The sequence below is a fragment of the Annulohypoxylon truncatum genome, assembly GCF_022578515.1.
Source record: "Annulohypoxylon truncatum strain CBS 140777 unplaced genomic scaffold F4807scaffold_7, whole genome shotgun sequence".
In the NCBI taxonomy this organism is placed as follows: Eukaryota; Fungi; Ascomycota; class Sordariomycetes; order Xylariales; family Hypoxylaceae; genus Annulohypoxylon; species Annulohypoxylon truncatum.
Genome location: NW_025953793.1, coordinates 163,825 through 190,143, shown reverse-complemented (window position 1 = coordinate 190,143; position 26,319 = coordinate 163,825). Strand labels below are relative to the sequence as shown.

Sequence of the window (26,319 nt, the reverse complement as noted above, 5' to 3'; positions counted from 1 at the left end):
TAGGGCCCCACCCGCCAATACAACACCACAATTACCCTAGGCTGTTTAGCGGCGTTTACAGTTGTACGGAGTGATGTAATTGGGTGGCATGTCGGTGTTTTCCGTTGAATTCACCGACTCTGGTACTAATCGATAGCTACCCGCCGCTGCCTTCTGTTTTTGCAATTCGTCCATCGAAACTTGCGACTCATCTCATCATTCACAATACATATTGACTGATATCAACCCCAAACATCAGATCATCCAAGCACAAGACCTTAAAGGCTACTCTCTCAGGCCATAGTCGCCATTTACGCTCACCTACAAGCATCCACATTTCACAACTCCAACACCAGCCTCGAACATTCCAGGAGGAAACAAAGCCCCCCATCCGCGACCATGGATTTCGCATCCCTCATGTCCGCCGAGCTCGCCAAAGCCTCGCCCAAGCAACCCGCCGCCGACGACCCGTCCTCCAAAAAATACATCCGCCGCTCCGAAGCCGAGGCCCAGCGCGAGGCCGCCTACCGCGCGGAGCAGAAGGCGCTCGAGGAGAAGCGCGCCGCCAAGGCAGCCGAGAAGCGCAAGCGCGAAGAGGAGGCCGTAGAGGAATCCCGGGCCCGCGAAGAAAAGCGACGAAAGCTCGAAGAAGAGACGCGGCGACGCCGCGAGGAGCAGGTGGCGGAGGAGGAACGGCAGCGCCGGAAGCGTCTCGGATTGCCGGAGCTGTCGAAGCAGGATAGTAACAGTACTGGCAATAGCAGCCGCGAGGGCAGCGAGGCGGCCGCGGACGGCGAGGAAGACGTGCCGGACGCGGAGCTGGTGGCGCGGCTGCGCGAGCTGGGACACCCGGCGACGCTGTTCGGGGAGACGCACCGCGGACGCCTGCGGCGGTACCGCAAGCTGACGACGGTGGTGACTTCGGGCCCGATCCCGACGACGCTGCGGCTCGTCGACGAGAAGGACATGAAGATCTCGGACGCGATACCGCAGGACCGCGCCGGCCGCGCCTACCTGTTCCGCCAGCTGGCCTCGTACTTCACCATGGTGCTGCGGGAGTGGGAGGTGGCGCTCGCGCGCGAGGAGGACAAAGGGGGCCGCGACACGTTCGCCGGCAAGGCCGCCGTCAACGCCATGGTGTCGAGCCGCGAGAACATGGTGCCGCTGTTCCGCAAGTTCGAGAAGGGCGAGCTGGACGACGATGTCCTGAAACCCGTCGTCGAGATCGTGAAGGCGGCCCAGGAGCGCCGCTACGTCGACGCCAACGACGGATACCTGCGCCTGAGCATCGGCAAGGCCGCGTGGCCGATCGGAGTTACCATGGTGGGTATCCACGAGCGAAGCGCGCGCGAGAAGCTGCACGACGGCGAGAGGGGGCATATTATGAGTGACGAGGTTACGAGGAAGTACTTACAAAGCATAAAGAGATGTCTCACTTTCGCGCAGGTGCGCTGGCCTCCCGAAGATATTAGACAGCTGATGGGATAGTCTGGGAGAATAGAACTCAATATGTTCATGAACTACCTGCCTACCTAGCAATGGGTATTCCGCGAATTCCATCCCCCCCCCCCCCAACAGATATCAAGGCATTTAGTCATAAGCTCGTACAGTCTTCCGTAAAGGTCCCAATGCAATGCCCGTGACTCCTTATCCTAACTCCTAAGGACTACTCCACCTTTGTGGCTCCATGCCTGTGTCGCCCATGTCCATCTTTCCTGTTTGCAATTCGTTAGACGAGTTGGTGTCCTCGCTTCCTGACAGGTCCATGCTCAATGTTCTTCCATAGTCTCGTCGTCCCACTCTGGCAATGTTTCCTACGCTACTTCGGCAGAGTTAAACTCCAGTCTTCTAGAGTCCTCCGGCCAGCCGTCGCCTCCTTTCCGGGAGCCCTTGACTTCGAGATCAGCCGCTACAATGTTCATTCGTCGAATTCGCTCGATAGCTTCTTTCTCATAGTTGTTAGCAGCATCTAGAGCCTTCTTCTGCATAGCAATTCGGGCGTTGTTGGATACGGCGACGAGGAGCTAATCCCAGATATTAGCAACACATTACCAATTTCAACAAGCATGCACTGACTCACCTTGTCAATGGTATTAATGCGGGCATTCAAAGCTCCATTCTTGATCATTTCGACAAGCTCTGGCTCGATAGACTCCCCGGGTTTGGCGAAGGTTGCGTTCAAGCTGTCCAAGGTAACGCATGAGAATGGTAGGAAATACTGAACGATACACTTGCTGCGAATCTGCGAGAAAATAGCAGAGGCGTGCTTCTGGAGATATATGTCAAGGAGATAATCGTTTGCGTACGACTCGATTATCTCCAAGCAAGAGGAGTATCGTCCGTTGACGAACATGGAGACAGCCTTGCGGATATGTGGCTCTAGTTCCAGGAAGCTTCTGAAGCTGGAATTATCTAAAACTCGAGACTGTAACTCCACACGGTCCATCGAAGCGAGCGCCAGAAGCCCACCATACGTAGCAATGTCATTTGGACTGACAGTGTCGTTGTAGCGTTGACAGTTAGTCGGATCGCTAATCTCAAGGAAGCATCTAGCCGCTTCGTAAAACTTTCCGAGACCAAGATGTGCTAGACCAGAAACTATCTTCTGGTAGGGCTGCTCGGCGTTCTGTTCATCGCTGCTGGTGACATTTACCGCCAAGACCTTGTTCACATTGGCCAACACGCCGGCCCAGTCTCGCTTTTGAAGCATGATGCTGACAACGTGCTTGCCCACATCTTGAATGTGCGACTGGGTACTAGCGTCGGGCCTCATCTTGATGTAGTACTCCGAAGCAGCGGTCAGCTCACCAACGGATTCTAAGTGTTCGCCGAGATCACGATGACCAATCTGTAAACATTAGCATGAAATAACTCCATGGCGTTGTCTGCTTAGCTCCGACGCGAACCCATACCCTTATGCTTTCCTTGACTAGGTTGTTTTTGTAACCCTTAAGTTCGGTTTCCATCCGAAGCGTTTCCGCCTTATTTGCCCGGTCCGTCTTAGTTACCCAAGCATCATCCCATCTGGCCTCAGGCTCGTCCGGCGCGGCAAGTCGGATGCATTCCCAGGCATCACGGTATCGTTGGATATCTTTCCCACGCTTGGCTTCGGCTACGGCAGCCTTCAGGGCATCGACGCATAGGGGTACAGAGGATTGGCCGATCAACAATAATCGCTCAAAACGAGTGCGGCCTAATTGAACAGAGGGTTAATACCTGTTGTTGAGGGCTAAGGACGGTGGGTATATAAGGAATGAAGGAGAGAACGAGGTGAGCTGCAAACGACATGAAGGACGAACCTCTGTAGTTGGAAATGTACAAATCAAGATCCAGCTTCGGGGCATCTACAATGTGTATTACCATATTAGCTTCTTTTCACAAAAATTATTCAACCCATGCAACTAGACCTCATACCTCTGACGATAATACCACCCTGGTTATCCATGGTGGTGAAGTAGGTGAGCAGATTCTGTTCGGCCGCCATGCTGCCGACGCTGAGTGATCGCAGCCTAACGTTGAACTCGTCTTTTAAAGCGACGGTCTTGTCTCGGAATAGAGTATGAAGAATGGGTGTTCGTATGAAGATGATAGTTCTAGTAGTAAACTCACTACTAGGTATGTATCTGCGTAGGAGGGATGCACAAGGTATGATGTACGACGATGCAGGTAAACGGTTGGATAGATTGAAGGTCTAGGTTCAGGTAGGGTCCAATAAGCCGAGTCGTTATTTTGGCGGGGTAGCTTCTATGGGGAACCTTGGAACTTCAACTTCCAAAATTCTAAATTCCATAGCAGTTTTAACCGTCGCCTTATCGCGTATCGGATTTTCACATGCCGTGAATCCCATTGGGTCAAAATCCAGGTACACGGGTACGTATTAAGCTAGCGTGCGCGTAGGGCTTAAGTGGGGTTAGCTTATTAACTGAGAATGTTTTAAGGTTGAAAGTGCGCTGCGATTCGTTGAATGCGACCTCATATCTCTTTTTAAGCATCTTGCTTCATCTTGCTTCTTTTTACACGAACTTTTGTCTAGTTTTCACGCACCGCCAGTTTGAAGGATGAATAAATCCCCGTTGTTCAAACCCGTACAATATTTTTATCGTATATCACTTCCCACGAGCGAAATCTACGAATTAAGTGGTGTTAATCAGAAACGACTCAATCTCTTTTCTTCCATCTATACCACTCCAGACTCATCAAGCTACCAACTAATTTGAACCGAGCAATTCAAACCCGATCGATGTTCAATCATCTAGACATAGCAAGCAAAGGTGTATAATTCAAACAGGAAGGTTGGACCATGCCTTTGTCTTGCAGATAAAAATCCTTTGGAAGGGCTAAGCCAGCCGCTCAAGTAAATTCGAACACATGTGTTGAACCATCCAGCCAGCCCGCCAAGCCATTATTCCCACTGCTTGAGGCTCTATGGAGAAACGTATGGTACGTGTGTAATCCATAGCAAACCTATTCCCGCCCACCGGAAAATGTGGGAAGAATTAGGCTCCGATTATTCAAGGAGGCCTCAATCTATTATTCAGTACATACCGACATTAAATACCCAGGGGTGTTTGGAGCGGTTCATTCTACCTGGTAGACTACATGAGTAGGTACTAAACCGGTTAAGAAGTTTTAGATTAGGATGCGTTACGAGTATACGAGATATGAATGATATGGTAAAGTGTATACTTCGCTCTCTATTAAGCATGATAAGCAGTAAACATATGAGCATACATAGGGAAGTATTCGTCAATCACTGCAATGACTAGTGATGACCAATTCGAATCAATTATCAAGAGGCCGTCCTCTCCCCCCTAGCGGCCAGAATGAGAAGCATGTCGCGAATAGCGCCAAGCTTCAGGTCTGGGCTTGGACGGTGACGTGAGCTCCAATCATCGCGTGTTCCGATTGATAGGAGCCTTGTCGGTGGAGAGGGCCAAGACGACAGCTGTGCCGGTTTTCCGAGTCCCAAGTAACTCTACCTCAGTAAACAACGGCGTTTAATGAACATGAAAAGTACTTTACTGTAAACGGGCAATGCAACGCCGCATGGGGTTGAGGAAAATGCTGAGGAATGAGGCTTCTCGTTAGGTTGCGGACGTAGGTAAACCATCGATATCTTAACAGACATCTGTTTTTACTTTTCGGATTCTTTTATATATGGGACTAACAAACTTCGTCCTACGAGTAGGAGAATTGCTTGGCGGCCCGATCTAAGGCATGCCAAGACCGCCATGGGCTCCCCGCGTAAGTGACCCATCACTTTGCACCTGCAATGACACCCCATGTTCCTGGCCAGTAAAAACGTGATTAGTTAGGTGGCAGGTATGATGTCGTCGACGCGCTAGGAGGCCGCCGTTGCAAGAAAGCCCATAATACCTAGTATTCGTATTTATCTACACCAGCTTCGTAGAAGTTTCTTCGAATCTAACATCGAGGCTAGCAAAATGCTACGGCAGATTCTTCCTACATAGCATATCAAGTTATCATATCATCGAGTAAGAATGTAACATATAGCAGAATACACAAGCCACAAACATTGGGGTTACAAGCTACTCATGCAGCTCATGGCATTAGAAACTTAACAACTAAGAAACTTAGGGATTCAACTGCTAGGGTCTAGGAAGAAGTGAATGAGCTCGAAGGTCATAATTAAGCAACTTCAGCCTCGTACGTAATGAAAGGGGTTAAGTAACTTCCTGTCATCAACTTCATGTAAGTAATCTTTCAACACCGAGACAGACCCGAAGACCAAGCTACCTCCTAAGACAATTGATACACCAGAACCTACCTGATTTCAAGTATGGTAACAAAAGTGCTATGCATGATTGCTCAAGAATGAATGATCTGAGTTTGTCGGGTTGTTATAATGATACTGCTCTCCTAAATAAGCTTGGGAAAAATGATAATCTGTATATTGTTGTTGACCTACATAGTACCTAGTAGGCAATAAAGCTCAGAGGCCTCCAGTTGTATCCACGGTCACATATAATGCGATGGGGACATGTAATTGGAAATGAATGCTCCAGTATAAAGACACCAAGCCTGACCTACATGTGAGCTTACACAAAGGGCGGGATGCTGCTTTAACTCGATAACAAAAAGAATAGCTTTTGACGACAAGCAATGACTGCCCATGGTGTCGATAAGTTTAAATGGTTAAACTAATGTTATTGACGATACGTATAATAACCTATAGATCTTCTACATATGTTCTCTTAGTGTTTATACATATCTATGATCTAACATACGCCCAAGATTCTTTGAATATGGTATCCGAGGAGATACGCATGTATGTAATGGAGTCACAGTCATGTAAGTGAGATATTGATATCCATATTTGCTTTTTATATGTACTATGTATCAACCGCTGTGCCTGTTTAGGTTGATGTATCTTAGATATACACGTACCTAGGTATGTATTATGTATGATCCCCATTGAACCTGCCATATCTTGTCCGTCGTGACTCGTGCTTCCCACGCTGTGCATTTCCTTAGCATTTCCCGGTTGCATGTACCTGGGTAGCTCGTAGCTCAAAGCTTCGGCGGCCCCGCGCCTACTTTGCAGAGCATCTCCCAATTGTCCCATGTCCTGGATGTCCCAATTGTAGGTACCTACCCCTACCACCATCCATGTGCGCCTTACATACAGGTACATATGTACCCACCCCCAAGCCGTTTTGGCCGGTTCTAGTCCATCCAAGTCCAACCAAGTCCACCTAACCCAAACACTCTCAAGACCCTATTGTAAGAACCTAAGGCCTGAACTTGACCTGGACCTCAATCTTTCTAGAAAGCCATCCCCACTTGAGCCACCACGTCTTCCTGAGCGTTCCATCGTCTCTCCCCTTGAATGAAATGCCTCTAGGGCCGAATTGACTCTGCACTTCCGCCAACTTCATCACCTCAAGTGCTACTCCTCTAATATCAGAGGGGGAAAGAGAGATATCCCGATATCCTAGTCCCTAATCCTGCATCAGATATTCAAACCTCCCGGGCCTTAGTCAGTATCGGCTTCTATTTTCCCAGCCTTGGACATCCTTGGACCTCCTTGAACATAGGACCGATCGGGTTCTTCCGACCACCTTGCTTTCATTTGTTTTCTTTTTTTCTTCATTTCAATTCAATCTGATCTGTGTCTCCATCCGTCACCCACATTCACCACAAGACAAACAGACGCGACAAATCTTCGCTCGGTAGGTAAGGTATTTTCCATGGTATTTTCCCGGCACATACCCTCGCCCGCTGCAGCGCTGTAGCCCTGCAGATGCAATCTGTCTCTCCGAGATCCAATCCTCTTCAGCCAAACAAGAGGAGAAAGAGAAGACTTTACCCCAGGCATACGTAATAGCGAGACTAGCCTTACCTAGCGCTTTGGGCCCTACAGAGCTCAAGTGCTATTTCACAGGCCTAATCTTGGCAACTCGCGCACTCTGTGTGCTATTAGGTACTGCTACTACCTGTGTGCGTTACCTACATCAGCCACCAACTACCTATCACACCCCGGTCTTACCTTACTTGACCTACACTTTTTTTTCTTCTTCTCTTCGATCAGCAATGCACAGATAACAATTATCTCTACTCTTTTCCTTTCCTCTACCCTATCGCTTTACTTTCGAATCATTTCTTGGTCATAGTTCAATCCACTCATTTAATCATTGCGCTCGTTTATGAGGGTTCAATTGGACCGAATCCCTCATGTGAAACTAACATATCTTTATATAGATATCTTCATTTCTGTGCTCCGCGTCTTAGCATTCGTCAATTTATGAACGTTTCATCTAGGAGCAGCGAGTAACTTTGAAAATGCGTCGGGAACATACGCCTTATCCCTCGGACAAGTGAAGAAATTGAGAAAGAAGGTGACGACAACGGTCTGTTTTTCATCTTGTCGAGAAGGGTGCCATCTTCGGCACCCACAACCAGCCGGCTATGTCTCCTCTTTCTCGCTCTTCACAGCCTCCGGCGAATCGCGCAGCATCTGTAAAGCCCGAATCTGCACAAAGCCAAGCCTCCGATGATGAGGATTCTGTCTTGCAAGCTCTAGCGACCGAGTCTCCTGCTGGTGACACCCCGGCGTCTGGAGCTCAAGGGAACCGCGCTGGGAGTGCCAGCGAGTCCTCGTCTATTCCTCTCCAGAAGCGCCGGAGGGTCACGCGCGCATGCGAGTATGTAAATTCAAGCCAACCCCCCCTTTTGATATCTTTGTCGAGCACAACCGTTTTCATGAAAATTATATGAAGTCGCATAATACTCCGAAGCTTAAATACCAATTAGCAGCATGACCGCTAACTTATTTTCCTAGTGAATGTCGTAGGAAAAAGATCAAATGCGATGGCAAGCAACCGTGTACTCATTGCCAGGTGTATAGCTATGGTAACCTTTACATTCTCTAATTTGCTATTTCCTAGCCTGGCTGATATTTTCCCCTTAGATTGTACCTACGATAAGCCTTCTAATAGGCGTAGAAATCCAGCGCCGCAATATATAGAGGCGCTGGAAAATAAACTATCCAGAGCAGAAACGTTGTTGCGCAAATTCATGCCGGATGTCGACCTTAACGACCCAAGTCTGGATCCTGCTGTTCAACAAGAATTCCGTATCCGTGAGCAGGCTAGAATCCGGGCTGCTGCAACCAAGGGAAAGCAGTCTGGTTCGTCATCCTCCGTGGATGCCCAGCTGCATTCTATGATCGAAACTGTTGGCCAACTCGACCTCGACGAAAGGGGCGACTATGATTTCCACGGAACCTCCTCCGGATCGGTCTTCTTTAAGAGAATGAAGGACCATTTCCGTGGTCTTCTGGGCAGAGACTATCAAATACCATTCCTTCCCCGTCCACCCCGACCTACCGGCATTGTTACTCTCGATTCTCCCACGCCGAGGTCTTCGTCCAGCTCGCGGACGCCTCAGAATCACGGCGCGAATAGATATGATTTACCTTCAAAAGAAAGGGCACTCGCGCTGTGCTCTGAATCACTCCATAATGCGACATGTCTCTTGCGAATCGTCCACATCCCTTCTTTCTATGCAATGTTGGACGAGCTCTATGAAAAACGGGCAGGTGCATTTGGAAAGGAAGACAAAAGGAGTTTAGCACTCGCATATTCTGTCATGGCACTCGGCTGCATGTACAATATGCCCGACGATAACGGCTCGGACACCCCGCCTTACAAAGTTGCGGTCGACGAAGCGTAATATTATAGCCCCTCCTACGAGATTCATAGCTCAGGTCAACTAACTTGTGGGTTTTAGGATCAAGTATTATAGCACGGCAAGGATGCTACTGCAGGATATTACTGAGTGTCGAGATCTGACGTCGCTTCAAGCGTTGCTCTTTATGATACTATTTATCCAATCGATATCAAATCTAAGCACCTGTTATGGCTTTGTCGGGATTGCCTTACGATCCGCTCTGAGGATGGGCTTACATCGACACCTACCACACATCAAGATAAATCCCATAGAAGCCGAAACGAGACGAAGAGTATTCTACATATGTCGACAAATGGACACTTACGTGTCAGCACTGCTAGGTTTTCCGTTACTCCTCAATGACGAGGATATCGATCAACCTTTACCGACTCCCGTGGACGACGAATATATCACGAAGGACGAAATACTCGTCCCACCTCCGGGGACGCCCTCCTTCTTCGAAGCTTTCAACGCTCATGTGAGGTTAATGGATATTCTGAGTAAAGTTGTAAAGAATATTTATCCATTGAAGAGCATTGATCAGAACGAGGCTGAAGGTGTTGGAGAACCCTATGCATCCTACATGATCAGTTACGGGAAAATCAAAGAAATGGAGAAAGAACTTCAAGGGTGGAACGAGGACTTGCCATATACTTGGCGGCCGGATCCTGAAGGTCCTGTCGAAGTTGTCCGGTAAGAACCCATATTAAATGAAATCATCCCTGAGTTTTACTAAGCAGTGTTCTAGAGTGCGAAATCTCCTGAGGTTTACTTACGCCCATGTGCAGATGGTGTTATACAGGCCATTTTTGCATTACGTTTCCCCGCGTATCTCTGCTGGTAAGGAAGTGAATGAGCGTGCGTACGCCTGTGGAGCTGCTGGTATCAGCGTCGCCCGGAATATCGTGCACATTGGAACAGAAATGCGGAAGCAAGTTCCTCTTGTCGGGCCTTATTGGTTTACCCTTTTCACCGAATTCTTCGCCATCATAACCTTGGTCTTCTTCGTGTTGGAGAACCAGGATAAGTCTGGATCTATGGAGATACTTGCGGATGCTGTCGCGGGCAAAGAGATGATTAGTGAACTTTCCGGGAAGAGTATGGTTGCGGACCGCATATCAAGCTCTTTAGTGGTAAGTTGGGGCTTCGTAAGCGCGCTGGTGTTATGTCACTAATCTTGAGCAAGATGCTTTTTGACCAATTACCGGATAACCTCAAGCAAGTGAAAGCACGGACCGTACCGTCTCGAAAACGGCCCGCGTCAGGGGCGTCGAAGGATAGTATCAACACCCTACTGGCACATCCTTCGATATATTCCACTGAGTCAATAAACCCTCAATCCGATGCAACTAGTCGATCTCGGGGTATTTCGTCGAAAAAGGCCGGGAAGGCTCCTGCTAGGCCCATCCACCAAGATATCTCAATCAACGACTCTCCTTTGCCGCAGCCAGAGCTCGGCGGCCCATTTTCTTCCGGTTTCCAGTTTTCGCCGTTAGATTTAACAATACCGTCCCCCGGTTCCGTGACTGCCGCAGCCTTACATGAGCCTAGTCCGATGGATTTGCAGCACCAGGAATTCAGCGCCGGTAATCCGATCCACGAGTTGGATGCGGTGATGTTCCCCTCGGATGATCCCTTGGCGTATCCCAACCAGCCTCAGGTCGACTTTGGTACTCACCAAAGTAACGTTGCCGATAATAGCCCGGGGGACCTGTCACACCACGACCCTTCTCAGTTTTACATACCTAATTTTTATGAAGGTATCGAGGGGCAACTTATGGGACCACTACCTCCATATTTAATGCAATCGCAGGCTCAGCCAGGATTCAACTTCCCAGCCCAGATGTACTCGGACCCGATGCTCCTGCAGATGCACGCTATTGAGCACAGGCCCTCGCAGCCGCAATCTCATCTACAGTCGGGCCAGTCACGCTCGGTGCGGCGACGGGGCCAACAATCGGGGGATATGGATGGGCTACTGGCCAATACGTCGTGGCATGGATCGTTTTCCCAACATGGAATGGACTAGGTTTATGAATAGAGAAAGGATACCCCTCTGCATGTGTGTGACACTGGCATATCTGCGAATCTTTGCTTCTTAGACGACCGAAGGTTTTTGGAGTTTGGGGGGGAATCAAAAAGCAAATTATTGCTTGGCGGTGCCGGTTATGGGCCCTTTCATATTCCGGATGGCAATTTTTCGTAATATGGATGTTATGCTAAAGAAAACAAGGTGCTCGAGGTTTGCGTCGAGTCTCGTTATCTCGACGACAGCGGCAATGGTGATCTTAAGATATTCGGCGGGATAGTGCCTCGCCACTTATTACGGTGGAAGATGTACATACATAGATCGGCGCGAGTCAAACGCACAGCTTGACAGGTATGCTATTCTACACGTTATTTTAATGAAGGGTGGTGTCGGAGGTGCGTATTTGGTGATATCAGGACGGGCCATCGTAGCGATCTCGCTCATAACGCATCATAAACGATGCTCGCCTAAGCACTCCATATGCCCAACCTTTGTCGGTTCACGTCCGATGCAAAACAAGAGATGAACAGATGGACGAAGCGGCGGAGTCGAGAGGAATTTTGTTGGCCCAGTAGGTGGAGAACAAGTGGGCATATCGGCGTAGAAGTATGTTTTCCAAGAAGCGGGATCTCCAGTCCCATCCGGTTCCATCAGGTCCCATCAGACAACCCCTGCCCCTTAAGGTATTTCGGGCTGCCTCAGGGGCTGCACGACGGCCTTACTGGAGGTCATTTGGTCTGGGAGGGTCTTCAGTGTTTCGAGTAATTATCCATACCGCACGTGTAAAGTAGCTATAGGTATTTTGGCCAGACGCGAACCGTACTCCGCCACGTGAGACCGCTCCAACCAGGCTGAACCAGCTAAGCGGCTGCATAAGCCCATGTCGCCAAATGAGATCACCGCCTTAACGATTCGATACGAGCACGCCCGGGGGTTACCTAATCGCCGAACGTGTACAACAATCCCACCCCACCGACGATGCTGTCGTTGCTCTACTCGTTGGAAAAACAACAAACATCAGGAAGAGAGAAAGTCAGTCAAGATGGAAGCTATAGATATAGACCACGACCTGGTGGTCGTCGAGGAATTCGACGCTCTGTATGTGAAAACGCCATCCCAGATTCCCATTGCTAACATTAGCAATACCCTTCCGTCCTCATGCCGTCTCCTAAGATGGATCCCCATACTCACACTCACAACCACAACCACAACTTCCGGGATCACGTCAAGTGCAGGACAAAAAGCCTCCTGCAAAGCGCAGTGTCGGCCGCCGTCGCCGTTGCCTTGACCATCCCTTTTATATCTAAATTACCACTAACCGATGTGGCCCGCAGATCTGTCGAGGTCAACAACGTTGCGGAATTGGAGGCTAAAGATGGCGAGGGTCCGAAGAGATATCCCGGTGAGTTGAGAGTCTCTACGTCTTATTCCCTCGAGTTGCAGGTCGGCTCCATGATCCATCTTCTAGGACTATGCATCAACCGTCTCGAGACTTGTAATTCATTCCATACACTCACTTGTTTGCGGCTTCAATGTTCGGGCGGTGAAGCCTAGGGGTGACCCTAGACCCCTTAATCCTCATCCTCAATCCTCAATCATCCCGCCTCTCCTAGTCCCCTTTATAGATCGAGCAGTGTAGCATGTGCTGAGCTATCTCATCTTAACTCACCGTATTCCATGCCCGAACAAAAATCATTTCAATTGTCCGTCACAGTATTGACATTGCCTTGCTTTGAGTTTTTCAATTTGCTTCCCGAGCTTCATAAGTTTGAAGGGATATTCTAACCATGATTAGCGAAACAACACGCGAGGAAAGTTGCCAAAGAACTTGGCACCGACAATGGCCTCATCTACTTGCCCGGCCAGCTAGAATCGACATGGGAAGATTCGGATCAGGGACCGCCGTTTCGGCAGCGACGGTAGTAAGTATCCTGCACATTCATCCAACGGGATCAACCCATATATATACATATACAGCAAATACTGACCAAAGCACCTAGTTTCTACTACCTGACCGGAGCAGACTTCCCTGGTTGCAGCGTCACATACGACATTGCGGCGGATAAACTTACTCTGTGGGTTCCGTTTACGCCTCCCGCCACCATTCTCTGGTTCGGGAACACGCCCTCGCCCGACGACTGCCTCTCGCAGTCCGACGTCCACGATGTCAAGTACGTCGGCGAGCTAGCCCAGTACCTCAGCGCGCGTCTGGCTACCGTCAAGACGCTGTACGCGCTGCGGCCCTCGCAGCTGCCCAAGTTCGAAGGCTTCGAGCAGATGCGGCCGAGCCTCAAGATCGACGTCTCGTCCCTGCAACCCGCCATGGACGAGGCGAGGCTGATTAAGAGCGAGTACGAGGTCGCCATGATCAAGAGGGCCAACGACATCTCGTCGAACGCCCACCGCGTCGTCGCTAAGAAGGCGGCTGCCTTCAAGAACGAGTGCGAGGTCGAAGCCGCTTTCATCGCGGCCTGCACTGCCGCCAATGCGAAGACCCAGGCGTACCCCGTGATCGCGGGTTCCGGACCTAACGCTTCGACGCTGCACTACGGCGCCAACAACGAGTCGCTGATCGGCCGGCAGCTCGTAGTGCTCGATGCTGGGGCTGAGTGGTCGTGCTACGCCAGCGAGGTGACGCGGACGCTACCCATAGGCCCGCGCTCGCAGTTCACGCGCGAGGCCCGCGCCGTATACGAGCTCGTGCACCGCATGCAGGCCGAGTGCATTGCGCGCATCAAGCCCGGCGTCGTCTTCCGCGACCTGCAGCTGCACGCGACGCTCGTCGCCGTCGAGGGCCTGCTCGAGCTCGGCGTGCTCAAGGGCGGCACCGCGGAGGAGATCTTCAAGAACGGCACGGGCGCGGCCTTCTTCCCGCACGGCCTGGGCCACCACGTCGGCCTCGACGTTCACGAGTTGGTTTCTTCTTCTTTATTCCCCACCCCGATTACCCCCTTCAAACCCGTCCCCTTCCTTTCCTCGAGGCAGGACGCGAACGCGCCCGAGCCTCCTTTCCTTTGTCAGAGTCGTGATCGTCGTCGTAGTAGTATAACTAGTCAGAGAAGTGGGCTAAATGTGTTTCCTAGCGTTCTTAGCAGAGACCTCCTGAGGCCCGCCGGCGAGGGCATGTGGGGCAAGCGAAGGCCCATCGGCCCCCAGAGCGTGCGCGCCATGATCAAGCAGGCCGCGGCTGAGGCGCCGCCTCCTCCTCCCGCGTCGACGAGCAGCACGACGATGAGTAGCGGTATCTCCCAGCAGCAACAACAACAACAGGCGACCACCACGCCGCCAAGTTCACAAGACGGGACCGCACCACCCCTACCCCCGCGATCCATCCCGTCTCCCATCCCCGAGGCAGCCCCATCAACACCACAACCCAGCTCCCCCGCGTCGTCGTCCAACGGCTCGCCGACCCGCAACGGGCCCCCGAGGACGTCTACTTCGTCGCCACCCTTCGCACCTCCGAAGCGCGCCAACACCATCACGCCCGCGCAGCTACAAGAGCTATCGCAGAACCACCCTCCCGCACAACTGCAGCCGCAAAGACAAGCCTCGCACCACTCGCACCATCATCCACACCACCAATCCCAATCGCAAAACCAAAACCAAACTCAACAATCACAAATCAAGCGCAGCAACACCAGCGCAAGCACAAACGCAAACACAAGCAACAGTACAGACAACAAGAAGAATGCGGGCGCGGGTGCGGGGGCAGGAAAGCGGGCGACGCACAACACGCTGCAGCCGCAGATGATCGTGACGGTGGAGCCGGGGGTGTACTTCTGCAAGCCGTACATCGAGGCGTACTTCCTGCGGCGCGAGGAGCACGCGCGGTACATCGACCCGGCGGTGCTGGACCGCTACTGGGGCGTCGGCGGCGTGCGCGTCGAGGACTGCGTGCTGGTTACCGATACGGCGTGCGAGGTGCTTACCACGGCGCCCAAGGGGAACGAGTTGTTGCGGATGATGGGGTATGCGTGAGGTTTGCGGACCTGCCTACCTAGATGCAGATTCTTGCGTGGCAAGGTAGGTAGGTAGGTAGGTACGAGATCTACGCGTCTATATACCTACGCGACTACACACCTACGACCTCATATACCTGCATACTTCAATGGGTATATATATATATGCCGGAGAGGAGATGACAGGGTGGGGAGAAACATACATACGTACATACACACATACACGACTTGACGTTGCAGTTGATGTATACGATGAATGAAGTGGAAAGGGGGAGGGGGCTCACGAAGGGACGGGGTGAAGAGAGGAGGAGGGGATGGATGCATGATGACAGCATACTAGGCGTTCGTTTTTTTATTATTCTTCGTTTTCTTTTTCTTTTGTTCACTTTTTCGTCTAAAAAAAGCGATGGAAACATTTATTTTGCATTGGTCTGGAAAGCATATAAGCATGAAGCATAACTTGTACTGTATCTCGATGTATTTCTTTTCTTGCTTTCATGCTTTTTTTTTTTTTTTTTTTGGTTTTGGTTCTCTTCTACTTGGTCTGCATACGGATTATTTAGGTCGTCTGGAGTTGCTTTTTCTCTTCTTCTTCGATATCTTTGGCACTTTTTTTTTTAAATGAAGAGGGTTTCAGGACCTCTAATTTACTACACATGCGTACTGCCGTATTTCACACGATCTATTTGTTAGCTTCTTTTTTGCGGCGGTGTCCTGGTTACCACATCAGTAGATAGATAAAAACTCACCTGCGTGAAGCTACTTACACATAGTAGTACACTACATACATATTACATATTAGTTCAGGGCAAAAAAGAACACGCTTCCAAATGGTTCAAATTCATGCGCTACGGAAAAGACAAGCAACGATGCCACATTTAATCCCACATCCATGGATCCAAATACTTTTTTTATACAATGCCCTACGCCGCATCTCGCCCGATTACCGAAGCCGAAGTCTGTCTAAACGATTACCCCTAAGTGATCAAAGTAACTATTTATAGGTACTTCTTGGGAAGGGTCTTCTTCCTCTCGTAGTAGATGTAGGCGGCCACTATTAAGATCTGGCTTCCGATGATGACGAATATGAGCTTTCCGTGTCGTGGAGCAGCTTGGACGGCCACGTGTTCCAACATATTGCCATGGTTGGTGCCTATGAAGCTCTTTACTGCGTGCTCCGAGTCTTTGACCTTAAGGTTGATATCGCTTCGCATGTCGCGTAGATCTCGCTGTAGCTTGGTGATCTCGTTCTGAAGTGACTCAAGCCTATCTAACTTGTATAACAACTGTTTAACGTCGTTGATGGCCTTCGAAGTCTCCTCATGTCTCTTTTCGCCAACATTATTCAAACCCGCGACCTGCCGGAAGATACTTGATAGGTGATGGTTGGTGCTTTGTATGCGGTTGTGGAGGTCTGCGAACTGAGCCTTAGAACTCGTGATAGCATCAGCATTAGCATCAGGAATAGAATCGTCGAACGGATCTGCGTTGCCATTGCCATTGCCGTTGCCGTTGTTCTGGTTAGCCTTGCGGCCGTAGCTCGTCTGTGCTTGCGCTTGATTTTGCATGGGTTGTCCTTGCTGTTGCGGAGGCGCATCATGCTTAGCTTCGAGGTTCTCGGTCATGGTCACCATCTTGAATATCTCAAAGGAATCCGGGTTATCTCCTGCCGCGGCCGTGATACCAAAGTAATATCCAGGCGGAATAGTGATCTTATCGCTCTCGAAGCATAGCCGACCATCCACCTCGACTTTGAACACTTGATGTGTCTGTCTAAGCTTAATTTGAGAGGGTCGACCTAGGTTGCGGTATGGATAATTGCAGTGCCCAAATGCTAGGCTGTCGACGCTCGTATGCGCCTTGAAATCGGTAGTTCCGTCATTTAGGAAACCCCTGATCATTCCACCCGAACCGCCGTGCTGGTCGATAACGAGGGCCAAACCATCAAACCTGTTGACGGTATAAACGCTGGATGAACCAATTTCTTGGTTTCCTCGCCTTGCAAGCCAGATGTTGAGGTTACCGCTCCCCCTCTCAGGTCCGTTCACCCGGAAGTCGACGTCAGCTACCCACGTTTGATATTTGTTTTGTTGGTCAGCCCATATCGCGCCTCGAGTGTTACCGGGATGTGGCGGCGTTAGGATGACTTTATTGGAGAGGACTTCGGGGACGTCTGGGGTGCCCTGTATGGAGAAGCCTGGCACGGTTGCTTGGCCTCGATCGTTTATTCTATAGTCGAATTAGTCCCTAGTATCGAGAGATATATCCATTGTAAAAAAAAAAGCATACCGGCCAGTGTAGCCAAAGCTCAGCTCGTTGACAAGGAATTGTGCCTGCGCATCGACGAGCTTCGCAGTTGTAGCCAACCCAAAAGCTAGGGTTGACGATTGGAACAAACGCATTCTGAATCCAGGAATAGGGCAAAATTAACGAAGTAAGACGATCTTGAAACTTTTGAACAGGGTATATTGGAGGATAAATTGAGGGATTAGTCTTTTCCTTGGTGGTAGGAGAATGCGAAAAGTCAGTAGTATTTCAAGGGAATGTTCGTGATATTCGTGATGCTCGTTAGAGGACACTTTGCACCAAGCTATTTCTAGTTCCTATGGCGTAGCTCAGGATATGTGGGGAGCTTAATACCCAAGAATTGGAGTAAAGAATTAAGGAGAGACAACCGTTGGAACCCTCCTATTTCAAGTAGAAGCACTGAAGAGCATTGGCCATGAGGAAAATGAAGAAAATGCGGCGTAGGCTATTAGAAGATGGGAAACGGGAAAAAATAAAAAAGAGCATCGACAAACAGATTATGCAAGGTGGACAGTTCTCAAAATCCTCAGCCTTCTCAAGTTCCCCGGATAGGGTGCAGCTGTGTAGCAGTTTTAGTCCAAAGCTAAAGAAGCTTGAAACCGTCGGTACCTGAGTACCTCCTTCACGCTAGCGTCGCTGCGACATGTCGAGTACCTTGTACTTAACCCCTGCTTTGTGTTATGTCAGGGTATGGCGGGCAAGGGCGGGCAAGGCGGTAGCTGTGCGGCATGCGCCATTGGTCTTCTCGATCGAGTCAATACTAGAATAATTGATCGACTAAACATACGCACGGACCCTTTCCTGGTACTACATAGTACTGTCGATTTTTGATGGATTTTCTCTTGACAGATGTCGCACATCGGTAAAAGTACGTACCGATCACTGTGGAGCCAGGTATCCTAGCCTCAATTGACTTCAATTCTTCGAACTTGGAAGCTACCCAAGTACGACGCTACCACAACCACCAATCTCATCTTCTTTTCTTTTGTTTCGTCGTGACGGTCCCCAAACCACATCCCAAAACACTCATCTAGGAGATTATAAAGCGCCGAGACGTGTCATGACTCCAAGTCTAAATGACTGAAATATACCCTACTATTGCGCAGTGCGCAGTAGTTGCGACTGCTTTTAAGATCCTCCTCTTCCCTGCATAGTAAGTCGTGTTGCACCAAGACTTTTGTTTCTTGTCTCCATCACGAAGGGAAATACAGCGATTGACACTTACCCAAGCAAATCCACCGACTTCGAGGTGCATCGGAATTGGCTAGCTATTACGAATAGCCTACCTATATGGGAATGGTATTATGAAAAGACTTCTGAATGGACTCTTGACTATCCGCCCTTCTTCGCATATTTCGAATGGATTCTTTCTCAGGTTGCGAAGCTGGCTGATCCAGCCATGCTTCGGGTCTACAACCTGGAGTACGACAGTTGGCAGACAGTATATTTTCAAAGGTTTACCGTCATCGCTACTGAGCTGTTGTTAGTATATGCTCTGCAATTGTATGGTTCGAGAGATGCTTGATTCTTGGTTCGTTATACTGATATAACTACAGGTTCGTCGAGTTTTCGCATGGAGTTACCAAGCGCGCAACCCAAGCTGCGGCAATCTCGGTTCTCCTTTCTCCTGGTCTTCTCATCATAGACCACATTCACTTCCAGTACAACGGAGCTATGTATGGCGTCCTGATCCTGTCCTTGGTTTTGGCCAGACACAAGTCCGGCCTCCTAGTCAGTGGTCTCGTATTCGCAGCGCTCTTATGCATGAAGCATATATATCTCTATCTTGCCCCAGCATATTTCGTCTATCTTCTAAGGACTTACTGTCTCTCGTCCCACTCCATCTTCCGAATCCAATTCCTCAACTGCGTGAAATTAGGGTCCGGTATCCTTAGCATATTTGGGTTGGCATTCGGTCCATTTGCCATCAAGAGCCAAATACCACAAATTCTGAGCCGACTCTTTCCATTTTCCCGTGGACTTTGCCATGCGTACTGGGCTCCAAACGTGTGGGCCATGTATTCTTTTGTGGACCGTGTTTTGATATTCGGTGAGTCCTGTCTAATCTATCTACGATTCTTATTGACTCACAAGGTTAGTTGCGCCGCGGTTGGGGTTACCGGTCAAGACGGAAGCTATCAACAGCGTCACAAGAGGTCTAGTTGGGGATACGGCTTTCGCGGTGCTTCCCGAGATCACTCCTAGGGTCTGCTTCGCACTCACTCTCATCTTCCAGGTTATACCCCTGGTGAAGCTCTTCTTACGTCCTAAATGGGATATTTTCATCGGCGCAGTCACTCTCTGTGGCTACTCCTCGTTCCTATTTGGATGGCACGTTCATGAAAAAGCCATTCTTCTCGTGATAATTCCTTTCAGCTTGATTGCTCTCAAGGATCGACGGCATCTTAGTGCGTTCCGTCCCTTGGCAGTATCTGGCCACGTCTCGCTTTTCCCACTACTCTTCACCCCGGCCGAGTTCCCCATTAAGACGGTTTATACGATATTCTGGTTGGTGCTATTCTTGATGGTGTTTGATCGCACGGCGCCTGCTTCGAAGCGACCGAGGTTCTTTCTCTTTGATCGTTTTGCTATTCTGTATATCACGATCAGCATACCCCTGATTGTATACTGTTCATTGATGCACCAGGTCGTATTCGGCAAGAGCTACGAATTCCTGCCCCTGATGTTCATGAGCTCTTATTCGGCCATAGGAGTGGTTGGTAGCTGGGTAGGGTTCATGGTAGTCTATTTTACATCGGATTACCCTGAACTGGTACGGTCTTAATGCCCAATATACATAAAGCAATTATATACAGTTCTATAGTTCAATGAATTGACCTGTTCAAAACTTGGTCATGGTGTCCATGGCGATTCGTAGTATTTCCGATAACAATAACATATGTTTATCGGAATTCCCGGATTGCCTTTATGCAAGGCAGGTGGCAGGTTTTGAGTAGTCGCGTAAGGTACCTAGGGGGGTGTGGGCTGTTCTGGTTTTGGTGGCAACCATACGTAGGGTAGGGACTAAAATTCCCTGCCATACTTGCTACCTAGGTAAGGCCCAGTCTCACCAACGGCCTGCTGGTCTAAACAAACTACGCGGATACCCAAACAAAGATGTCCGAATCAACGCACGCTTTAAAGACGGAAAAGACCAGAAAACTACATTGGAGAAAGGTAGGAGTTCTTTGGAGTTCTGCTGCATCTCCTGCATCAATGTCTCTACGCGACTTATTATAAAAAGCAGGTTACTAGAACGGCATAGTGTTGATATATAGCTGCACTCGACTTGATATTGGACGGAAATTAGTCAAGTTTGCCAATTAGGCGAATGAGAAGGCAGGCTTCAATTTGAGATGCTCAGAGTTCTGTTCCGACACGTGGTTGACTTGAAATCGAGCTTGCTATGTCATTGTTGAGATCGAGGGAATTTGGCATAAACTAGCCCACATTGGACCCAGGATCGGTGGTTGTTCTTATATGGGAGGTATATTACGGAAATGAGATAGAAATTGATTGATCGAGTACTCGTTCGAATCGTCTGGAGGAGGCGATCCGAATGAGTATAAGAATGTTGTTGCAAAGTTCTGTTGTGATATCTCAGTGAGTAGAGAGTGACGATGGGGTAGGTAGGAGTGGTTAATCTAGGTGGACACGACTTTGAGGCCCATCCCAAATAAGCGAATCAGACCCACCTGCGGAGGAGGGTTTGGCCAATCAGAAATTAGAGTTGAGTGGCTTAACCCCCCGTCATCCCGGGGTCTGGTTCTACTTCCCGCCCGCCATACATAAGGTACCTGAGAGTAGCGTTCCCCTTCTTCCTCCTTTGCCCTTCCGCCTTATTATTTTTAGTCGACCTTACTTCTCCCCCGTCCAGGTCTTCTTCAAAACTTTTTAACAACTACAACAACTAACCTTCGTCGCGTCCGCCATTTGAAAGCTTTTCCCCCAGCTACAACCACCACCAGCTTCACGAAACTGGACTATGCACTTGGCTCTCGACGCGTCTTACAGATTCCTAACCGCGTCCGTCTTATCGAACATTTAACTACTGCTCTCAACTTCACATGTAAGTCTCCCGCCCCATCACACCCTACCCCTACCCACGATCTTAACTTGCGCTTCCCGCGCCGTCACCTACCTCTTTTTTCCACGCTCCACCAATTTCACAACAACAACACATCGCACATCGCCCTAGCTCTACCACCACTTAAAATTCTTTCACCTTATCCATCGCCTCGCCCACCCAATCCACTTACAACCACTTACACGTCGTATGCGCTACGGAAGGCTGACTTTCAGCCTTGCAGGGTTTATTGTGCGGCTAGCTAACAATCTTGGCTTTTACGTAGCCAACAACCACAATGGTAAGCAAAGACCGGGGCAATTGCGTGGGAGGTCGAAAGCAGCTGACATTTCACAGGTCCTTTTTAAACGCAAGCCGGTGCAGTTTCTGCAGACCCCGCCGGTTGATGATGAATCTGCAGAGGTAAGTATTATACACTATACATATCGCATTGTTACACAATCGTGCACATCGATCACCCCCACTGACAGCTTTGATCTTTGTAGGTCTGGTGTATTCACCAGACAGGTGAAATCTTCGTTACTTACGAAGAGTATCTGAATCGGTAAGTACACATGTACCTCTAAACCTAGACCGTTATACCATTATACTAACTCTTGAGCAGGATGGACTTTTACAACCAGGTTCGTACCTTCGCGTCTTGACTAGACCCCCTTTGCCCCTTGCGCCTTAATTTGTTAGCTGACCTATATATAGCCTCGATTTATCTGTCAGATAACCGGCCATTCTGGTTTAACGTTTTTTGAGGCTTTGAAGAGTGAGGTAGGCGCTTTAGATCTCGCTGAATACGTCGTGATTCCTCTAACTAGTAGATTAGCTTAATGGCGCTCAAGAGGTCGAACAAGCCTTCCCAGAAGCTCTAAAGGCCCCGGTTCTGCGCCGTGTCCAGTTTCAGACGATTTCACGAATCGATACTCTAGTCGACATGGTATATGATGAATTCAAGGCGGATTATTATCCAGGAGAAGTAGTCATGATTCAACAACAGACCGGCGAACGCTTGACAGGGACAGTAAGAGATAAAGCTCGTCTTGGAAGCAAGGTACTACCCGACGGAACTCTTACTCAACCATTCTCGCGATACAGCATAAGCACGGATGGCCATCACGATCGAGAAATAGTAGTGGATGGTGGTCAAATTTATCGGGATAGGAAGATTTTTACCAAGTCGGTCCTTCGATCGTTTATCAAGAAGACGGTCACTAGAGAAGCATGGACTGGTGCGCCGTGGTTAGTCAAGCACGACGTTGCAGCGCAATACCACATTGATACCCGAGTACCACCTCATCTACGATATGACAACAAGTTGCTCGAGCGAAAGCAACATCAAGCCCAGAAGAAAGCGTCGCACCCGATGAACGGAGCTCAAGAGATGAACGGAATAGGCGCTGCGTTCCAGAGCTTTGGCCCTGCTCGATTACCAGAGCTAAAACCAGCCCCTAAGAGTCACCATAAGCCCGCAAAGACTCACCATAGCGAGCCTCCGCACCAGGATCTTAACGGCCATCACGATCCCGGAATGTATCATCAGAATCATGGGCCACTTCCGCCGGTACCAGGAAACAACCCTTTCCATTTCCCTGTTCCATTCCGGAACAGCATGCCCCCTCCACCTCTCGTTTCTCACCCTCAACCGGAAGCGCCACCCCCGCCTCCTCCTATCAAGTATCCTATAGAGGATCTACAGGTTGAACCACGTGACGACTATGTTCGTCCAACACTGAAGTTTATGTGCACTGATCCGCCAGAAGGCGTGATTGACAGCGGTGCGCAGAATGACAAGATCTTGATGAAGTCCATTGGTCCATTGCTTGAGACTTGGGACACTTTGAACGTCTTTTGTGAAGTCTACAAGCTTGACTCATTTACCTTCGACGACTTTGTGGAGGCAATGGAAGTTAGCAATGTGGACACCCCTTGTCAATTATTTACCGAGATTCACTGCGCTCTTCTGAAGCAGATCGTGAGCTCCGAACAGGATGGTGGAAAGCTTTTAGTAGACCTACCAGATCTTGATGAGGATGATGACGATGATCCAGATGAGAGTGCGTCTCCAAGCCCCGAGCCGGAACCTGAACCGAAGCCGACGGGACGCGCTACTAGAAGTAGTCTGGCGAAACTAGAGGCTGAGCGGATCAAGGCTGAGGCTGCAGCAGCAGAAAAGAGTCCGGAACCTGAGATCAAGCATCGTGCTCCCGATGTCTTGGCTAACTTTGATTGGATTGAGCAGTTGAGAGATCGTAATTTCCAGGATGGTGGTTGGGAGTTGATTGTGGTCGGACTTTTACACCAGTTGTCTAAGAACCCGCGATACACCGAGGCCTGCGAGGAGTTACTATCTCACCTTGTGCCGCCTGACATTGAGCCTAGCCAGGAGACAGTCAGGCAGCAGTACAGCGAGCTTGACTTGAACCTTCGAATCTCCGCTCTTCGGATAATATGCCTGTTGACTGTTGATACTAAGGCCTTCCGCGGATACATGGAAGAGTGCGGCGAGACTATGACGGGTTATAGGAAGGAGAAAATTGAGTGGCAGCGCCAACGAAAACAAGCGTATGTCAAAACTTCTCATAATATTACATATGCGATATATACTAACTCGTTTTGCAGGATCGAGGACTTGAAAGGTCTCAATGATCAACGCAAGATTCTTCTTCCGGAGAACATGCCTCCCTCGCCACCGGCCGAGGAAGCCGAGGTCCCGAAAACCAACGGCGATGTCAAGATGGTGGATGCTGACGAATCTCCCGAAGAGCCGAGCGAAGATGCTGGGGACAGCGATATAGATGTCAATGCTCGCCGAAACACCCGACGAGGTGGCAACCGTGCTGCGGAACGTCAACGTAAGCGCGAAGAACAGGAGCGTAAGAAAGAGGCCGAGCTAGCCGCCGCTAAATTGCCTAAGCAATCCAAGCAATTCATAAGATTGCTCAAGGACATACAGAAAAAGCAGGACACGATCAAGAAGTGCGAAGATGAAATAGCAGTCATCGACAACGATCTCCGAGAAGCGGATTGCGCCCGAACTCGGGTCCTCGGGAAAGATCGGTTCTGGAATCGCTACTACTGGTTCGAGCGCAACGGCATGCCCTATGGCGGGTTGCCTACCAGTTCAACGGCCGATGCGGGCTACGCAAACGGCTGCATCTGGGTTCAAGGACCCGTCGACATGGAAAGGGAGGGTTACATAGACATGCCCGAAGAGTACCAGGAAGAGTATAAGGCGAAGTTCAAGATGACTGTACCCCAGAGAAAGAAAATGGAGGAAGGCCGTACCAGCGTATTCAACGCAACCCAATGGGGCTACTACTCGGATCCCGCCGAGTTAGATTCGCTCTTGAACTGGCTCGACCCTCGAGGTTTTAACGAATGTAAACTGCGAAAAGAGATCCTTCTCTACAAAGACAAGATCGTCGCGCATATGGAGAATCGAGCCAAATATCTTGGTGTGGCGGACGAAGAGGACGAGAAGGGTTCTGCTAAGGAGAGCGGGAAGAGCGATGCGAAACGAATGGTAACCCGTACGAAGGCGCAATCTAGCCCAGAGCCAACACATTTCCGTTGTCTCAATTGGACTAACAACGTTGCCATCGAAGAGCTTGGACACCTCCACAGCGAGCCGCCTCCACCACCGAAGACCAAAGGCCGCAAGACAGCGCGCAAGGGCCGAAATTAACTCACCATCGGCCATCTTCCCTGAGTATATTTGGTACTCTTACGACGAATTCACGACAGAACACGTGCAGGACGGTTATACAATTTTCAGTTCTCAGCACTAGTACATAGACCCGTTTACGCACAGATAAAAGTTATTATGAACGAATGAACGACAAAAGGCGGTCTTTTCCCTTTTATTTCCCTACACGCATGATTTTAGAGTGGTCAACGAGTAGAGAAAATCTTTTTCCAAGGCTGGCATGGCGTTTCACGGGGGTAGGGATCAAGGCGTCTATGAGGAGGCTGACCAACACTAAACTTGGGGAGGGTGTGGTGTTTTAGGAGGTGATTTGATGGGGGGAGGGCAAACTGATTTTTTTCTACTTCTTTTTTTCTTCTTCTCTTCTCTGGACGATGTGCTACGAATCGATAGACCCCTTTCTTGTCATAGTTGTGGACGACTTCTTCATACTTGGCAAGGCAAAGGCGCAGAGCAGAGAGCAGAGCAAAATTGGCATTGTGGCGAAAGGAGGAGAAAGGGGGGGGGTGGGGATGAGGGGAGTTGTAGTGTTGGTATACTCTGGATTGTACATATTGCACAAATGAGACACGGAGAGGAGGAGAGAGAGAGCCCTGGGGGAGGTTGGGGGGCGGACTTGATAATCGTTGCTGATGCTCGATGCTCTGGGTAGGTAGATAGGAAAGCTCTACAAGAGAATTGTTGGGAACCATGACTTTTTAAGCAGTCATTAAAATGGGGTTTCGTATTGTGTCATGTGAATTGTGATGTCTTATACGCTTGACCCATATAGTGACATGATCATAACATTGAGTTCTCACGTACATTGAAGTCTTGTCGAAGCAAATCATATCTTGAAGTGACTTGCTTGCGAAAACGGCAAGCAATACGAATACGCCTAAGGAACGAGGTCTTCCCTAACAAGGCTCTAGACTCTAGACTATCATCCACGTCTCTCGTTTTCCTATGAGAATGCCTCAATCTAGGTACCTGGTCTTCGAAGACTTAAGCTTGAGCCGGCAAGGTTCCTCGCAGAGTCAGCATCTAAATACATATGCAACACATCACCAACACGTCACGACAGAATCTA

General features: G+C 49.5%; 7 protein-coding genes across 7 annotated transcripts; 5 read left to right on the top strand and 2 right to left on the bottom strand.

Annotated features, from left to right (window-relative positions):
• The first annotated feature begins 276 nt into the window (after window positions 1-276).
• On the top strand, window positions 277-1,707 carry F4807DRAFT_362611 (uncharacterized protein). Its single transcript, XM_047995587.1, has one exon. It carries the CDS (start codon window positions 379-381, stop codon window positions 1,465-1,467), a length of 1,089 nt encoding a protein of 362 aa, XP_047856727.1. The 5' UTR covers window positions 277-378; the 3' UTR covers window positions 1,468-1,707.
• Window positions 1,631-3,728, bottom strand: F4807DRAFT_362601 (26S proteasome subunit RPN7-domain-containing protein). Its single transcript, XM_047995586.1, has 5 exons — window positions 3,394-3,728; window positions 3,279-3,323; window positions 2,892-3,172; window positions 2,060-2,827; window positions 1,631-2,003 (listed from the first exon to the last, which is right to left on the bottom strand). The coding sequence occupies exons 1-5, from the start codon at window positions 3,461-3,463 to the stop codon at window positions 1,794-1,796; spliced, it is 1,374 nt and encodes a 457-aa protein (XP_047856726.1). The 5' UTR covers window positions 3,464-3,728; the 3' UTR covers window positions 1,631-1,793.
• A 4,180-nt stretch (window positions 3,729-7,908) lies between these two features.
• Window positions 7,909-11,200, top strand: F4807DRAFT_457704 (fungal-specific transcription factor domain-containing protein; the record flags this gene model as incomplete). Its single annotated transcript, XM_048001080.1, has 6 exons — window positions 7,909-8,144; window positions 8,282-8,352; window positions 8,411-9,170; window positions 9,232-9,864; window positions 9,920-10,304; window positions 10,358-11,200. 6 exons carry the CDS (start codon window positions 7,909-7,911, stop codon window positions 11,198-11,200), a joined length of 2,928 nt encoding a protein of 975 aa, XP_047856725.1.
• A 1,042-nt stretch (window positions 11,201-12,242) lies between these two features.
• F4807DRAFT_450419 (metallopeptidase family M24-domain-containing protein) lies at window positions 12,243-15,178 on the top strand (the record flags this gene model as incomplete). The annotated part of the gene is made up of 5 exons (XM_048000128.1): window positions 12,243-12,363; window positions 12,996-13,122; window positions 13,201-14,112; window positions 14,284-14,412; window positions 14,872-15,178. The coding sequence occupies 5 exons, from the start codon at window positions 12,243-12,245 to the stop codon at window positions 15,176-15,178; spliced, it is 1,596 nt and encodes a 531-aa protein (XP_047856724.1).
• An 800-nt stretch (window positions 15,179-15,978) lies between these two features.
• On the bottom strand, window positions 15,979-18,020 carry F4807DRAFT_415083 (concanavalin A-like lectin/glucanase). Its single transcript, XM_047997013.1, has 2 exons — window positions 17,449-18,020; window positions 15,979-17,388 (listed from the first exon to the last, which is right to left on the bottom strand). Exons 1-2 carry the CDS (start codon window positions 17,559-17,561, stop codon window positions 16,158-16,160), a joined length of 1,344 nt encoding a protein of 447 aa, XP_047856723.1. The 5' UTR covers window positions 17,562-18,020; the 3' UTR covers window positions 15,979-16,157.
• Window positions 18,021-18,340: 320 nt separating this feature from the next.
• F4807DRAFT_415081 (glycosyltransferase family 57 protein) lies at window positions 18,341-20,314 on the top strand. Its single transcript, XM_047997012.1, has 4 exons — window positions 18,341-18,619; window positions 18,697-18,969; window positions 19,023-19,516; window positions 19,566-20,314. Exons 1-4 carry the CDS (start codon window positions 18,543-18,545, stop codon window positions 20,249-20,251), a joined length of 1,530 nt encoding a protein of 509 aa, XP_047856722.1. The 5' UTR covers window positions 18,341-18,542; the 3' UTR covers window positions 20,252-20,314.
• Window positions 20,315-21,300: 986 nt separating this feature from the next.
• Window positions 21,301-25,978, top strand: F4807DRAFT_415080 (ATP-utilizing chromatin assembly and remodelling N-terminal-domain-containing protein). Its single transcript, XM_047997011.1, has 8 exons — window positions 21,301-21,535; window positions 21,777-21,833; window positions 21,890-21,955; window positions 22,039-22,097; window positions 22,158-22,176; window positions 22,250-22,315; window positions 22,371-24,106; window positions 24,164-25,978. The coding sequence occupies exons 2-8, from the start codon at window positions 21,831-21,833 to the stop codon at window positions 25,227-25,229; spliced, it is 3,015 nt and encodes a 1,004-aa protein (XP_047856721.1). The 5' UTR covers window positions 21,301-21,535; window positions 21,777-21,830; the 3' UTR covers window positions 25,230-25,978.
• Window positions 25,979-26,319: the final 341 nt, after the last annotated feature.

What these genes read in the sequence shown, in the direction of transcription:
- F4807DRAFT_362611 (XM_047995587.1), top strand. Translation starts at nt 379, where the DNA reads ATGGATTTCGCATCCCTCATGTCCGCCGAGCTCGCCAAAGCCTCGCCC.
- F4807DRAFT_362601 (XM_047995586.1), bottom strand. Translation starts at nt 3,463, where the DNA reads ATGGCGGCCGAACAGAATCTGCTCACCTACTTCACCACCATGGATAAC. An exon ending in GGGTGGTATTATCGTCAGAG is followed by an intron (nt 3,324 to 3,393) that starts GTATGAGGTCTA and finishes TACACATTGTAG; the next exon opens with ATGCCCCGAAGCTGGATCTT. An exon ending in GTACATTTCCAACTACAGAG is followed by an intron (nt 3,173 to 3,278) that starts GTTCGTCCTTCA and finishes CTGTTCAATTAG; the next exon opens with GCCGCACTCGTTTTGAGCGA.
- F4807DRAFT_415083 (XM_047997013.1), bottom strand. Translation starts at nt 17,561, where the DNA reads ATGCGTTTGTTCCAATCGTCAACCCTAGCTTTTGGGTTGGCTACAACT. An exon ending in AGCTTTGGCTACACTGGCCG is followed by an intron (nt 17,389 to 17,448) that starts GTATGCTTTTTT and finishes ATTCGACTATAG; the next exon opens with AATAAACGATCGAGGCCAAG.
- F4807DRAFT_415081 (XM_047997012.1), top strand. Translation starts at nt 18,543, where the DNA reads ATGACTGAAATATACCCTACTATTGCGCAGTGCGCAGTAGTTGCGACT. An exon ending in ATCCTCCTCTTCCCTGCATA is followed by an intron (nt 18,620 to 18,696) that starts GTAAGTCGTGTT and finishes CACTTACCCAAG; the next exon opens with CAAATCCACCGACTTCGAGG. An exon ending in TTAGTATATGCTCTGCAATT is followed by an intron (nt 18,970 to 19,022) that starts GTATGGTTCGAG and finishes ATATAACTACAG; the next exon opens with GTTCGTCGAGTTTTCGCATG.
- F4807DRAFT_415080 (XM_047997011.1), top strand. An exon ending in TTGAGGCTTTGAAGAGTGAG is followed by an intron (nt 22,316 to 22,370) that starts GTAGGCGCTTTA and finishes CTAGTAGATTAG; the next exon opens with CTTAATGGCGCTCAAGAGGT. An exon ending in CAGCGCCAACGAAAACAAGC is followed by an intron (nt 24,107 to 24,163) that starts GTATGTCAAAAC and finishes CTCGTTTTGCAG; the next exon opens with GATCGAGGACTTGAAAGGTC.